General features: G+C 41.4%; 1 protein-coding gene across 1 annotated transcript in view; it reads left to right on the top strand.

The window, feature by feature from the left end:
• Window positions 1–15,900, top strand: part of MSH2 (mutS homolog 2) — a 50,349-nt gene that overhangs the window by 15,470 nt on the left and 18,979 nt on the right. Inside the window, exons 7-8 of the mRNA XM_030499337.2 lie at window positions 5,886–6,085; window positions 15,301–15,410. Coding sequence (XP_030355197.1) covers window positions 5,886–6,085; window positions 15,301–15,410 — 310 coding nt within the window. The remainder of the gene's footprint in view (window positions 1–5,885; window positions 6,086–15,300; window positions 15,411–15,900) is intronic.

Here is a 15,900-nt window from a genome sequence, read left to right as displayed (position 1 = left end):
TGTGAAGGTGCAGGCTGCTTTTTTGGCAGACAGAGTAGGAAGAAGCCTTTCTTGCCTGGGTGCAAGCCTGTTGCACAGGCCTGCTGGAGTTGTCTGGGTTGTCTGCTTCTAAACTACAGGCCCTTGTGCATGCACATGGATTTGGGAGAGGTGAAAGAGAGCTTACTCTGGTAAACAACTTGTGATGCTTGCTCAGACATAAGATTTTGGACCCTAATGATATTGTAGGGCCAAACTCTACCAATTTCATTGAATAACAGAAAGATTGTGACCCCTTGCCTGGAATACTCTATCTCATATGTAAGATGTGCTTGAGAAGTATACATGTGTGCAGCTCATCCAGAGAGCGGTGTTCTGAGTTGTGATGAAGCAGAAACCTGGATTCAAACCTTGTGTCTTCAAAGTACTGAAAGAACTGGTGCTATGGTGAAACCCCTGCAAGCTTGCTGCCATAAATCAGAGCTGAGTGTGTAAGCTGAGTGTGGGATTGGGAAGTTCAGTGGTACTAAGCCTCTATGAGTAAAAGAAAATGGCTTTTGATAGTATTAATCTCTCTAAAGCTGCTGGTTCCTTCTTCATAGCGTCACAGACTGATTTGAGTTGGAAAGGGATCTTAAAGCTCATCCAGTTCCAACCCCCTGCCGCGGGCAGGGACACCTTCCACTAGAGCAGGTTGCTCCAAGCCCCTGTGTCCAACCTGGCCTTGAACACTGCCAGGGATGGGGAAGCCACAGCTTCTCTGGGCACCCTGTGGCAGCGCCTCAGCACCCTCACAGGGAAGAACTTCTTCCTAATATCTAATTTAAATCTCCCTTCTGTCGGGTTAAAACCATTCCTGCTTATCCACAGGCTTTGTTATTTTTATTTCAAATTGTTTACAGTAATTGCTCCAGCTTCATAACAAAGTCTTTTGTGCATAACTGAGCACTTCCAAAAGCATGTGTGGGTTGGCTAGATGTTTTGCATTGTTATTTCTTTGTGCTTATCTGGTAAATTTGAATGTTATTTTTATAAATGCATATTAACAACTCTGATTGCATTGGGCAAAACGACCTGGGGATGGTTAGTGTGTGTTTTATGCTGCCAAGATGTGGACTGGGGTAAAGTCATTCTTAGTTTCAGGCTTCACATACCTGATCCAGGCTCCTGTGTGCCCATCTTAGATGTCTGGCTTAATACTTTAAAGGCTGTAAAGCATACTGGGGTTCTTTGTCATGAAAAGAGCTTTGCAAATTTTAGGTGATACTTACTACTTACCTGGTGGTGATAACTAGAGGTGGTGATAACTAGACTTCAGCTGAGTTTTGTGAGATGCATGTTTGTCTTGGGAATGATTGGGTTACCAGGAAGTTTATAAAGGGAGTTTAGCACAGTGTCTTGCTTATTTCTGGCTGGAAAACACAAATGCTGGTATTCATCAGCTACAGCAACTCGCTCTAGTGTTGCCTTCCTCCAGGCTGTTAAAATCCCAAGTGCTTTCTGTAGAAAAGAAAACCCTGTTAGAACAGGTGAGATGGTGACTTGGCTTTGCCTTGCCCTTCTATTGAAGAGGCAGTACCTGAGGCTGCAGTTTATTACATTATTCTGGTAATTTCTATGGGATTGGAAAAGAAGAATTTACTGGTTTTATGTCTGGGTTAAGCATGTACAGGAGGGGATTACCTCAGCTACACTGGATTAAGAAGAGATCTGAGTTTGAAAGAAACCCAGAGGAAACTAAAATAATGGAACATGATGTGTTTTCCACTTTCCCTTGCGTAAAGGAAATATGAAATTAACCTAGTATAACTGTGCATATTCAGAAACTCTTGTGGTGAGATGAAAAGTCTCAGCATATCTTAAAGCAGTCCTTCATATGCTGCTTTTGAAAATTCTCTCTAATCAAGTTGAACGGTTGGACAGAAAAACTGATCGTACTCTGCAGTCGTAGAAAATCTTTAGCAGGCAGAGAATACAAATACATGATCTTCAGAAGACTCAGCTGTTGTATAGCCAGGGGACTTACAACCTTTAATACCTTCTGAAGTCGGCTTCTCCTGTAAAAGAGTGCATTCTTAATTTGATTTCAGTGTTAACATTTTTTCCCTTGTGTCATGTGGATGTTTTAGTTAATACAGTTTCCTCCCATGAAAATAATCTACCAGAATTTGGGATTTTCAGTTACTACTCTGTAGTTGTAATTCAATATATATATTACTCATTATTTTATATATATATATTACTAATTATAAGTGGATCCAAGTTTCATAATATGATAAAAAAACCTCACAGAGTCCTTTTTCTGAGCAGTGTGATTGGAGGAAGTGTTCTCCTTTCTGCATGCATGGAGAGGCTTAGAACTACCCAGAGTTTTGCAGGGTGTCAGTGGAGGATAGGTTAAAACCTGGGTGTTCTATAGCTCAACTTGTTGTACAGCTCACTGGTTTGTTAGAGTTTTTTGTGCTGGCTGATCCTGCTCAGGCATTAAAAATATTCTGTTCATTCTAACTCTGGTGTTTTAATTTGTTAGTTTAGTTATTATTTCTACAGACAGAATTCTTTTCATCCTTCTATGAAATCTGTATACAAATCAGGTTTGATTAATGTTTTCTCATTAACTAAAGCTTCTACATCTAGCCCTGTGAAAGTCTAAAAATATAATTAAACCTTCCTGACAACCTGTGTGTTGTGGCAGTGTTGAGTGCAGTAACCTTAAAATCGTGATGAAAAGTGCTGCATAGATGTAGTAAGGGAAGAAGCAATCTTTTCTGATGTCAAATGAGGTGTAAACTTTGGTGGAACGGAAGCATTGTGTTGAGACTTGGGAAAGTGTGTGCTGTTTATTAGATCAAAACCAGATTTTTGTTGTCTTTTTTGGTGTGGAGTGTTAGTCTTTTATCTGTTAGTAGTAGGTCCGAGAGATGCCTCTTATCAATAACATGGAAGACGTGGAAAAAGAAGAAATTGTTTCTGTTGGATTCCAGAATATCCAGCAGAAAGTGGGAGAGAGAGAGTTGTTTTTCCCTCTAAGAGCACACTAAGCCTAATGTTACTTGTTATTGCACGGAATGCAAAGTGGATAAATAGCCATGATTTTGAATAGCAGGGGAAAGAGGGAGTTATCATTTCCAAGTTCAAGAAAAGTGCTTTGTTGCTTTTCACTTATATTAGCTGAAGTCTTATTTGCTGGTTTTTGTGGTTTAATTTGCAAATTTCAATAACCATCTTGAAACAAAGAGTTCGTGTACATTCTAGTGTGGTTTTACTCGTTATAATTGTTTCTGTTATCTTGGCTGTGCTGCGTTAGATCTGTAATGGAGAGTTTTGCCTCATTTTCCTTTCCCTTTTGGTTGCGTGGCAGAAACAAGTTATCCAGTGTTGTCACCTGATGTTTGATTAAGCTTTCTTGGATTTTTTTTTTTTTATTTGTGTGGTTTTGTATTTTCTTTTTCTCATTTCCTCAGTCAAGCTTTATATTAAAAACAACCTGTCATTTGATTCCATTATTTCTTGTGAGTGTTAGGCATGGCTTACAGTTGCATTATCTTAACGTAGCCCTTCCTATTCAGCAACCTTGTATGTATTCTTATCACACAGCAAATTGTTATGTGAGATGTGGCATGAAACGAACCTGTCAGCCTAACATTCATGGTTGGCAAATATGGGAGTGGTAAGATAGAACAGTACTAGGAAGGTCATGAGATGTTAGTCTAATTAGCATGGTTTTGGCAGAGAAAAAGTGTTATGCTGATCTGAGAACTCTTTGAACTTGTCATTGTTGTGGACAAAGGAGTGGGGGGGGGAATAAGAATAAATTAGAGCTTTCAAAACGCCTTTGACAAGTTCTTATCCAAGAGGCTGTTGAACAAGCTGAGGAAGTTGTGGGATGAAAGTGAAAGGTCTTTTGTGTAAAAGGCACAAGCAAAAAAAAAAAAAAATCAAAAAACCACTTGGTAAAGGTAAGCTCAAGAGTTCAGACACTGCACTTGAGATATTCTCTGATAATCAGGGTAGTAGCTGGCTTGTAAGGTACTGACACTTCTGTAGGTGACACTACTGAGGACCAAACTTCTAAAGAAAACCAAAACAGGCTGACTGTTTGGATAGAACAGGGATGGTTTAGATTTTAATAAGTATAAAGCAATGTGTATAGAAAGTATAAATGTAATATGCCTGTGTCTTACAAAGCTTTTGCATGGATTCAGAAAGGCTGTTGGGCATCTGTGCGTCAGGTTGAAGGCAAGTCTCTGTGCAGTTTGGCTTTAAAATAAGGTCTGGTGGCATTATAGAAACTGTTGATGCTGGTCTTTTCCAAGTGCAAAATTTAGCAAGTTTCAGGAAGTGATACCAGGTGTATATATCCATATGCCAGCTTTATTGATTGTGTAAGGACCTGTTGGAAGAGAAACTAGATGCTCTGGCATAAGCTATTGATGGGCAAGATAGGATCTAATGTAGAGGATGAACTTGAATTTTGCACGTTCTTGCATGTCTGAAATTAGTCATCAAAATAAGAGGAAATAGTTTTTATCTTGGAAATTTAAATGTGGAAGTCATGGAATAGTCTGTAGCTTAAGCAGGTTGAATAGAACCACCAAACCCTGGTTTCCTACCCTAGGCAAGAATAGTACTTTTCTAGATTAAAATTCACTTTTATAATTGGATAGATACTCCAAATGTGTCTCTTCCTAATACTTTAAGTGAAGAGAGGGTGTTTTAAATCAGAACTTCATGCAATTTTGCATGAAGGTATACCTTTCTGAAGGTATTTGCATCTACTACATCTTTACAGATTGAAGTGGTGTAATATTTTGATAATTGAGAAGTAATAAATAAGTTTACAGATCTTGCATGTCACCTGGGAAGAGAAGGGACAACCTCTTTTGTGTTTGCCATGACCGTAACTGCTGAAGACCAAGCAATGCAATGGTAAGAACACAGGGGTATGCTTTATGGACAAGTTTTCAGTGAATCCTGTCTTGGTTTTGCCAAAGGAATTTTTCCAGATTACAGAAATAAAAATTAGCAAGTTACTTGGTCCCTGTGAGGAGGAGCAAGTTGACAGATACTACCCCTAGTTCCAGTAAGCTCTGAGAGAGAAAAAAGATACTTTCAGGGGAGGACTTGCAGATGGGATTCCTTCCTTCTGTAATCCCCTGGTGAAAGTAGGCAGACATCTGGTTAGTGGGCTCAAGAAGGTGGACTGAAAACCATCTGAGCTGCCAGGCTCAAAGGATTGTGATCAGGGGCATCAAGTCCAGCTGGAGGCCAGTCACTAATGGTGTACCTCAGGGGCTGATAGTGGAGCCATCCTTGGAGATACCCAGAACATGACTGGACACCATGCTGGGCAGCTGGCCCTAGCAGACCCTACTTTGAGCAAAGAGGTTGGAGTAGTCCATGTCCAGAGGTGCCTTCCAACCTCAAGGATTCTGATTCTGTGATCCAGGGTTGCAGAGCTGCAAAGTGTCAGTGTTGGCTTTGACTACAGGCTCTGCCAAGAGTGGGGTTTTTTCCTACAGTGTGGGGTTTTCCTGCTTATTACCTGTTCTATCATAGACTACTGGATGACTGTTTTTATGGTGCAAGGAAAGGATTAATCCCAAAGTAGATTCTGAGCTTCGGCATACCTACAGAAGAGATATTTGTGCTTGAAATGGTTTCATTCCAGTGCTGTTCATTAGATACCCCAACTGTTAAAAAGTACAGAAGCGTGATATAGGCGAAATGTCCTTGCTTTTTCAGCTCATGTGTTGTCCTAGTTTCATTTGGTTTTTTATCAGGAAAGTTTATCAGGATATAGCCACGGAGAAAGGATAGATGGAAACTGCCAGATAAATGTTTTCATAGCAACATAAAAGAATTATAGACCATGCCATGCTAATTGTTACTAACTTCTTATTTAGGTTGAATTTGGTTGAAGCTTTTGTGGTGGATCCAGAACTACGTCAGTGCCTTCAAGAAGATCTCTTACGTCGCTTCCCAGATCTTAACCGGCTGGCGAAGAAATTTCAGAGACAAGCAGCAAACTTACAGGACTGTTACCGAATGTATCAGGCTATTAATCAACTGCCTAATGTGGTACAAGCACTAGAAAAACACGAAGGTAATGCTACCCCTGTATATTTTCAGTGTTTTATAATACACTCACGATGAAATGAAAGGTTGTGTATTTTTCCAAAGATTACTTTTTTCTGTGTACTTTTGTTGCAGGAATAAACATTAAAGACATTTGGATTTGAAACAAGCTGGAATTCTGATACTTCAATCAGATGCTTAACCATAGCCAAATATTTACATGAAAAAGCATTCTAATTAGTGTGTAGCTGAAATGCTTAAACTGTTGGGTGATGGTCTAGTAATCTTTGATCTAGGCTTGTCTCTAAGTATTCTTGACCAATTGTTTGTGTATTATGATCATAGAAACAAGATACCATTCTTACAATATGGTTCTGTTCCTTTTGCAGACACTTTTCACTTCGGGTTGTAATTAAACGCAAAAAGATCTCCAGTTTAAGCATTATTGATATAATTTGAATGACTTTGTTTTGTTTTTTAAATTGTCATGCTTCTGTATTTGAGTAACGTGGCAGGGTTTCTTCTGATCTTCATTAGTAGGAAACACAATGCTATAACAAGCAGGTCTAGAAAATACAAAGGTTGCTATTCCTTTTCTTTTCTCTAGGTGTTACCGAGAAAATGCAGAATAAGGTTGTTCAGCATAACAAGGGGGTTGAGTCAGTACAGCAATAGCAATCCTAGTCTGGTAGAAGACATTTTTTTGTAGAAGCCCATTAATTTGTTTGAAAATCTCTTTGCATAAGGCAAGCGCCAAAGCTTTAAAGAGAAATACTTTGAAATGGTATGGTTACAAAAATTTATTTTCTGTATATATATAAATATACACACAATTTTCTGTACTACGGTTCTATGACTTCAAGTAATGAAACTTATTTTCTAAAGTATTGATCTGAAGATGAATTAATTTGTGGTTGCTGGCTGTGTTATTTCCAAAAGCAGTCAAGATCTAAAGCTGGAAAGAACTGGCAGATACAATTTTTATTTTATTTTATTTTTTTGTGAAGACCTGTGCCATGCTTCAGCTGCCTCAGTCCTGTCTCTTGGCTTTTCCAAACAGGCTCTGCTTGTTTTTTGCCCTAGCATGAAGCTTTTGGATTTCTATCTTAAACTGAGCTATTAGTTCAAAATGCTCACTTTATCTTTACTCTATTAGTTCTCATTTGAATCAACAGAGGTTTCTCTGTCATAATAATTGGGGTAGGAAAACAATTCCATTTTTAGAAGTTTTGAGGAGCAAGCTGTGTAAGGCAAACTGCTAAGATGACCATATGGAAAAATTAACAGACTGCAAAAGGTTCTTGCTGTTTTACACGTGAATCAGTTGGCCTTAGTAGGGCATTCATCAGCAGTATATCTAAGATAATTTGAAATTGGTGAAATGTGTTATTTTTCTTTTTCCTTTGTACTTGTATGCCCTTGTTTAAAGTACAAGAATGGGCTGGTAATTTTGAGTCTACGTGGTTGATTCAGACCAGATGTGATCATTTTCCTATTTCAGACTCCAAAATCTTTTTACTCATCAAGAGATGGAAAGTCAGAAAGATTTTTTGCAATTGAGTGTCTGCCAGTTTCAGAACTTTTTCTCGTGAATGGCCATGAGGAAATAGAGCAACTACACCATGAAGTGATCAGCAGTGATCAGTTCGCGCAGGCAGGGCGAGCGGGCAGCGAGCGGGATGGTGAGCACTCGCCTTAGGAGCAGGGCCCGCTGTGGGAGCTCTGCCCCGGCGGTGGCCAGCGTAGGCACCCAGACAGAGCCGATGAGAGGGGAGGCTGCGGCGCAGACCTCGGAGTGTAGGAAGTGCCTCGACTGGTCTCGTGAGGCGGGGGTGCACGATGGACAGGGCTGCACTCGGTGCGCTCTGGTGGAGGTCCTCCTGCAGCAGGTGGCTGAGCTGCGGGAGGCTGTTGGAGAGCTAAAAGATGCCAGGGAAGCTGAGAGGAAGCTGGGCTGCTTGCTCCAGGCTCAAACTGCGCAGGGGCTGCAAACGTCCAGCATTGCTCATATAGGAAAGAAGGAGGGCAGCAACCCAGGAAGCTGGGAATTAGTCACAAGAAAAACGAACAAAAAAAGGAGGAAGAGGACAATTAACGACAAGGGGCTTCCTCCTAAATCTGATGTCCCCACCCAGAACCGCTTCGCGGTTCTGCAGGAGGCTAATGAGAAAGCATCCACCACACCTAATGAGCACCCTGCTGATGCACCAGTAAAGAGGATCGCTACTGGTGCCTCCAGGAAGAAGCGGAGGGTCATAGTAGTAGGGGACTCTACTTTGAAAGGCACAGAGGCGCTCATCTGCCGGCCTGATCCAGTCTCGAGGGAGGTGTGTTGCCTGCCGGGGGCTCGGATCAGGGATGTTGCTGAGAGGCTGCCTGCTCTAGTAAGTCCTGCTGACTGTTACCCCCTTCTAGTGGTCCATGTGGGTGCTAGAGATATAGACAGCAGTTGCCTGGAGGACATTAAGAAGGACTACAGAGCCCTGGGAGAGGTGGTTAGGGGCTCTGGAGCTCAGATAGTTTTTTCATCGATTCTCCAGGGCAAAGGGGAGGACCTTAAAAAAGCTAGGCGTGTCTGGCAGGTTAATAAATGGTTAGAAAGCTGGTGCCATAGTCAGGGGTTTGGCTATTTAGAACATGGGGCTCCATTTGGGAGGCCAGATCTACTGGAGGCTGGTGGAGCTGGTCTGACAAAGAAGGGGAAGAGCTGTTTTGGTAGGAGGCTTGCCAGGCTGGTCAGGAAAGCTTTAAACTAGATGTGTTGGGGGAGGGGAGCATTGATCCATCCCAACATTCCTGGTCAGTTGCCAGCACCTGTAATAAGTGCTTGGAGCGATGTAGAGATGTTCCAGCTGCCCCAGCCATTGAGTCGGCTTCATCTGGAGCTCGGCTAAGGTGCCTCTATACAAACGCCTGTAGTATGGGGAACAAGCAAGAGGAATTAGAGATGTGTGCAAGGCTATGGGAATATGATGTCATTGGTATCACAGAAACATGGTGGGATGGCTCCTATGACTGGAATGTTGGAATGGAAGGTTACAGGCTGTTTAGAAAAGACAGGCCAGGCAGACGGGGAGGGGGCGTTGCTATCTATGTCAGTGATAGGCTAGAGAGTATGGAACTCTGTCTGGGGACGGGTGATGAGGTAACAGAGTGTTTGTGGGTCAGGATCAAAGGGAAAACAGCAACAGGGGACATTACGGTGGGGATCTGTTACAGGCCGCCTGATCAAGAGGACTCTGTGGATGAAGCGCTCTACAGACAGATAGGAGCAGCCTCACGCTCGCAGGCCCTGGTCCTCATGGGGGACTTCAACCATCCTGACATCTGTTGGAGGGACGGTACGGCCCGGCACAAGCAATCCAGGAGGTTCCTCGATTGTGTGGAAGACAACTTCCTCTTTCAAGCAGTAGAGGAGCCGACGAGGAGAGGTGCCATGCTGGACCTTGTGCTCACCAACAGGGAGGGACTGGTTGGAAATGTAACGCTCCAGGGCAGCCTTGGCTCTAGTGATCACGAGATGGTTGAGTTTGAGATCCTCAGGACAGTGAGAAGAGCGTGCAGCAAGCTCACTGCCCTGGACTTCAAGAAAGCAGACTTTGGCCTCTTCAGGAGCCTCCTTAGTAAGGTTTCATGGGATACAGTCCTAGAGGGCAGGGGGGCCCAAGACTGCTGGTTGGTATTCAAGGATCACCTGCTACGTGCTCAAGAGTGTTGCATCCCGACTAGAAGAAAGTGCAGCAGGAGGGCCAGGAGACCTCCATGGATGGACAAGGAGCTGCTGAGGAAACTTAGAGGGAAAAAAGAAGCTTATAGAAGGTGGAAGCGAGGACAGGCGGCCTGGGAAGAATACAGGAACATTGCCCGAGAAGCTAGGGACCAGGTTAGGAAAGCTAAGGCCCAGCTAGAATTAAGTTTGGCAAGGGATGTAAAAGATAACAGGAAAGGATTCTATAGATACGTAGCAAATAAAAGACAGGCTAGGGACAATGTAGGCCCTCTCCAGAAGCTATCAGGAGAACTGGCTACCATGGATTTGGAGAAGGCTGAGGTTCTTAATGACTTCTTTGCCTCAGTCTTCACCAGCAAATGCTCTGACCACACAACCCAAGTCTTGGAAAGCAAATGCAGGGACTGTGAGAACGAAGACCTTAGGCCCACTGTAGGAGAGGATCAGGTTCGAGACCATCTTAAGAACCTGAACGTGCACAAGTCCATGGGACCTGATGAAATCCATCCACGGGTCCTGAAGGAGCTGGCGAATGAAGTTGCTAAGCCACTGTCCATCATATTCGAAAAATCCTGGCAGTCAGGTGAAGTTCCCGATGACTGGAAGAAGGGTAATATAACCCCCATTTTCAAGAAGGGGAAGGTGGAAGACCCGGGGAACTACAGACCAGTCAGCCTCACCTCTGTGCCTGGCAAAATCTTGGAACAGTTTCTCCTGGAAAACATGCTAAGGCACATGAAAAACAACGAGGTGGTTGGTGACAGCCAACATGGCTTCACTAAGGGGAAATCCTGCCTGACCAATTTGGTGGCCTTCTATGATGGAGCCACGGAACTGATGGACAGCGGCAGAGCAGTTGATGTCATCTACCTGGACTTGTGCAAAGCATTCGACACTGTCCCACATGACATCCTTGTCTCTAAATTGGAGAGACATCAATTTGATAGATGGACCACTCGGTGGATAAAAAACTGGCTCGATGGCCGCACGCAAAGAGTTGTGGTAAATGGCTCGATGTCCAGTTGGAAACCTGTAACGAGTGGTGTCCCTCAGGGATCGGTGTTGGGACCGGTCCTGTTCAACATCTTTGTCGGTGACATGGACAGTGGGATTGAGTGCGCCCTCAGCAAGTTTGCCGACGACACCAAGCTGTGTGGTTCGGTTGATACGCTGGAGGGAAGGGATGCCATCCAGAGGGACCTTGACACCCTCGTGAGGTGGGCCGATGCCAACCTTATGAAGTTTAACCAAGCCAAGTGCAAGGTCCTACATCTGGGTCGGGGCAACCCCAGGCACTGCTACAGGCTGGGCAGAGAAGAGATTCAGAGCAGCCCTGCAGAAAAGGACTTGGGGGTGTTGGTTGATGAGAAGCTTAACATGAGCCGGCAGTGTGCACTTGCAGCCCAGAAAGCCAACCGTATCCTGGGCTGCATCAAAAGAAGCGTGACCAGCAGGTCGAAGGAGGTGATCCTGCCCCTCTACTCTGCTCTTGTGAGACCCCACTTGGAGTACTGCGTACAGTTCTGGTGTCCTCAACATAAAAAGGACATGGAGCTGTTGGAGCGAGTCCAGAGGAGGGCCACGAGGATGATAAGAGGGCTGGAGCACCTCCCATATGAAGACAGGCTGAGAAAGTTGGGGCTGTTCAGCCTGGAGAAGAGAAGGCTGCGTGGTGACCTCATAGCAGCCTTCCAGTATCTGAAGGGGGTCTACAAGGATGCTGGAGAGGGACTCTTCGTTAGGGACTGTAGTGGTAGGACAAGGGGTAATGGGTTCAAACTTAAACAGGGGAAGTTTAGATTAGATATAAGGAAGAAGTTCTTTACAGTGAGGGTGGTGAAGCACTGGAATGGGTTGCCCAGGGAGGTTGTGGATGCTCCATCCCTGGCGGTGTTCAAGGCCAGGTTGGACAGAGCCTTGAGCCACATGGTTTAGGGCAAGGTGTCCCTGCCCATGGCAGGGGGGTTGGAACTAGATGATCTTAAGGTCCTTTCCAACCCTTACGATTCTATGATTCTATGATTCTATGATTGCCTTTCCCTCAGTATCAAGCATTGCTTTGTTGAGATACTTGTTTTTACGGATGATGAAAGCTGAGGAGTGGGGCAGTGAGTGAAGATGATGTTTTTATTTTTCAGACTTCAGAAACCTGTATAAGACAGGAAAGGACTCTGAGTCATCAAATCATATTGCTATTGCTGGGAAGAGGGAGCAGTTCATTACTCAATTGCTGGGATGTAAAATCTAGGTACTTACAAGACGTATATCTTCAAGAAGCTGCTGAAACATCTTCTTGTCCATCTCAGAAGGACACTATTTTAAGCCTGTTAATATGCAAGATATTGAAATTGTAAGATGGGTTCCAGGTGTTTTTTTACCATATGGTATACAGTGGCTTGAATATCTCCTTACTGCTTTTGGAAATGCCTCCTATTGCATTTTCCAGTACAGGTCTTTCCATGACACTGGTGTGTTATAACCATGTTGTGATTGAACTTGGCTCTTTCACATCCTTTGTCATTTCCTGCTGATTATTCCCCTACTCAGAGTGGAAATTGTTTTTCTGTCAATGTGTCATCTCACTGTTAGATTTTACTAAATTTCTGTTAGCTCAGTTTTCAAGGTTGATCGGTTATGTTCCTGATTTATTTTGTTCCAATTTCATCTATTGATACCTCCCACATTGTATATATTCGTGAATTTTATAAGAAGCAGCCTTCTTTTGTGCATTAATATTATTGATTCACACATCTTAAAAAGATAAATGCTTGTATGAGCCCTGGAGGAAGTGTGTTGCTGATGTCCTTCCAGCTCATCTTTTGCAAATCGTTGATGTCCTCTCTATCTGCCTTCTGATCATCGTATTAATCAGGAATCTTGCAGCTTAGTATCCCATGTGACACCATACTGAATCCTTTAGAAGAGCCCAGATTAGGTCTACGGATTTCCCTTTGTTTTAGGCAGTCAGTTATCTCAGACAGATGTTGTGCTATGTAGGTATGATCCGCCTTTAGTAAACCTGTACTATATTTTATCCCAATTTTCATTTTGCTCCTTGTTCTTTCCTCATTATTTTTCCTAAGACCTTTTGTACCATCAAAATGGCTGGCTTAAGTGCCTTCAGTTGTCGAGATTCGTCTGTTTTTCCTTGATAGAATAGTGTCAGTTGTCATACTTCTGTTTGCTGCCAAACTAACTATATAAACGTTTCAAGTTTGAGGATTAGTGCTTCATTTTAATTTCTATACAACATTTCAAACTATATTACTAGGAAAGTCTTTAATTCATATAATAAACACTTATCTATGCTTCAGTAAGTAGTTTATGGTTTAAATTAAAAACTACTTGGGAGCAGATGGGTTTTGTGATCAATACATATCTCTGATTTTGACTGTACATAGTTCTATTATTCTTTCTCTCAATGGTTACCTCGTGCTAATAATGTTGAGTAGGTGCAAAAGTGTTGTTTGTTTGTTTTTATCATACATCTTTTGTATGAGTTTATGAATGCAGGTACAGTCCAAGTTAGAGTTGAATTTTTTCAGTGGTGTTTCTTGCTCATAATCTCTTAATGCCAAGTGTTATGCTTTTAAGAAAAACATACACATACAACTTCTATAAATCCTCAGTATTCACTGACTCTGCTATTTGACTTCCTTGGATACTGAACATGAAGTTGGATTGAAAATATAAATCAGTTTTGCAATGTATCAGTTTGAACCATATTCTAAACATATATAAATACACTAGTATTTTATTTACTTAATAAATTAATATTTTCTAGTTTTTGAATGTGACATCTTCCTATGGTGTTTGAAGATGTACTCATCAAACTTAAATAATGAAATTGTATGAAACTCTCCTACTTACAGTTTTTTTTATTGAAAGGATTAATTGCAACTTTAAGTTCAAGCACAATCATTTTTCATTAATTCAAGAATACTGAAGATTATTAAATTAGCAGGCAGTCTCTCAGCTGGTGTACTGGAAACATGCTCTGAAGAATGGACATGAAACCTCTTTTTGTTCTTCAGTCTCTTCTTTACTTCCTGCTTTTATTTTCTAGGTTGGTTTAGATGGGTCTCCTTACAGGAGGGATTTGGAAAAAAAAAAAAAAGACCAAGAAAGTGATTTGGAATAAAAAGCAAGATCTTTATTTCAGATGTCTCTTAGTTTGAAGACTTCTAGTCAGCAGAAGACTCTATTTTTTACAAGTTCAGTAATCTCTCAACAACATGCAGTTTTTTCCTCCATTAATAGACACTAATCTTTTAAGAACTTTAAAAGCCTGGGGGAGCGAGGAAGCAAAAAGGCACAGGAGGAGAAAGAAACAAACCAACCTTTTACTTTTTGCTTGAGTTACAGTGCTGAGAGAGAAGACAGATTCCCTTGAGTAATCGTGTCCTCATTGTGTGACTTTTATAAATTTGTACAGATGTTTTTCTTAGGAAAGATTAGGACTTTTTCCTTAGTCTGGTAAGAAATTGAGAGGCTCTGGACTAGCCAGAGCTTAGTTCTGTGTTTCTCTGTTAATGTGCAAAGCCTTGCCTGTAAGCATCAGAGGCAAATATAATTCCGTATCTAATCCAATGACTAGAAGCTCATAGTATTGGATTCTTTTTGAGGCATTTTGTGTAAATCGTATAGTCAATAATGCTAATCTTTCTGTAATTAAATCATAACTTGAAGTGGCTGCAGAGATGTAAACGTTTGTTTACTGACATAACGTTTTCACAGCAGGCTGCTGGATAGGTGCTTATTTTTAGGCCTGAAGAAAAGACTTTTTTTCACAAAATCAGCAATATCTCTGCATGCTACGTTAGGGAAAATGCATGCTACGTCAAAGGGAAAATGCAGTTCACAGTTATACTTGGTGCTACAGGGTATCTGTGCTAAAAAAATAAGTGGGAAGAGACTAATATTGATGATTTCCTGTTTAGTGGAAAGATCAGTGACTGTAAAGATCTGGTTAGAGTAGATGTTTGGGTTTTTTTAAGGAAAGCAAAACCAAACCCCATACACCTCAATTTCTATTTATGTCCATATTTTAACCTACCAAATAGTTCCAATTTTTTTGTAATTTTGAAGTAAGAAAAATGAAAACCTCACATTCTTTGAGTGTGAATGATGAAACTTCCATTTTGTATTTTTAAAATTGTTTGCTGTAGAATATACTTTTTGCTAAAGCCATTTTAGTTTTTTATGTGCAAGATGAGTAATGTTCAGACAGCAGGTTAGCTTTCAAACTGTTGTTTGTCTTTAGTTTTACTCATAGTAGTAGGGAATTAATACCACCAGATGTGAACAAAGATGACAGAATAGGTAAAAGCTTAATCAGAATATAAATAATGCCAATTCTGGAAAATGATACATGTGTGTCAGTGAAATAATCATAGCCAATCTTAATAAAAATTAACCAACTATATAGTTGTGCTGTTTATTTTGGATAAGTGAATTCTGGTGAAGTTGGGGGGTTTTGTGAATGATGATTTTTTTGTGTTTGTTCTTAACAGGAGCTCACCAGATGTTGTTGTTGGCAGTGTTTATAACACCTCTTAATGATATCTACTCTGACTTTTCAAAGTTTCTGGAGATGATAGAAACAACATTGGACATGGATAAGGTATGGGCTGGTGTGTGGGAGGGGGTTTACTTAGCAATTAAAGTTTCTTATTGAACTTTGCAATCTGCTCTACACTCACTAAATTTAATTGATCATCTATATTAAGTAGTTAGTGGTAGTTTAGCTGTGGAATATGTGAAGACATTAGTATGGTAGTTGAATATCAAGAGGATATTCATCCACTGTCTGAAGTTATCTAGTCAGTATAAAAATGCTACAGGTACATGGATGCTGTGGACCTGAATCTGTTTTTTGAAAGCCTCATCAGTATTAAAAGTGTAGAAGTTATTTTGGCACTTTTCTGCTTTTCATATTTTCAGAGTTACTATGGTATGTCTCAAATCTGGAATATAACCAGAATGTTTATTACATATTTCTCTGCTTCTTTAAAGTTCATTAGACTTGGTTCTGTTTTGTGTGGAGTTAAGTATTCATTACTAACAGACTGCCTCTCTGAAAAATGGTTGACTTAGGCATAAAGACTTGACTT

This window comes from Strigops habroptila, chromosome 10 (genome assembly GCF_004027225.2).
Source record: "Strigops habroptila isolate Jane chromosome 10, bStrHab1.2.pri, whole genome shotgun sequence".
In the NCBI taxonomy this organism is placed as follows: domain Eukaryota; kingdom Metazoa; phylum Chordata; class Aves; order Psittaciformes; family Psittacidae; genus Strigops; species Strigops habroptila.
Note: the sequence above shows the minus strand (reverse complement) of the source record. Positions and strands in the feature narration are given on the sequence as shown.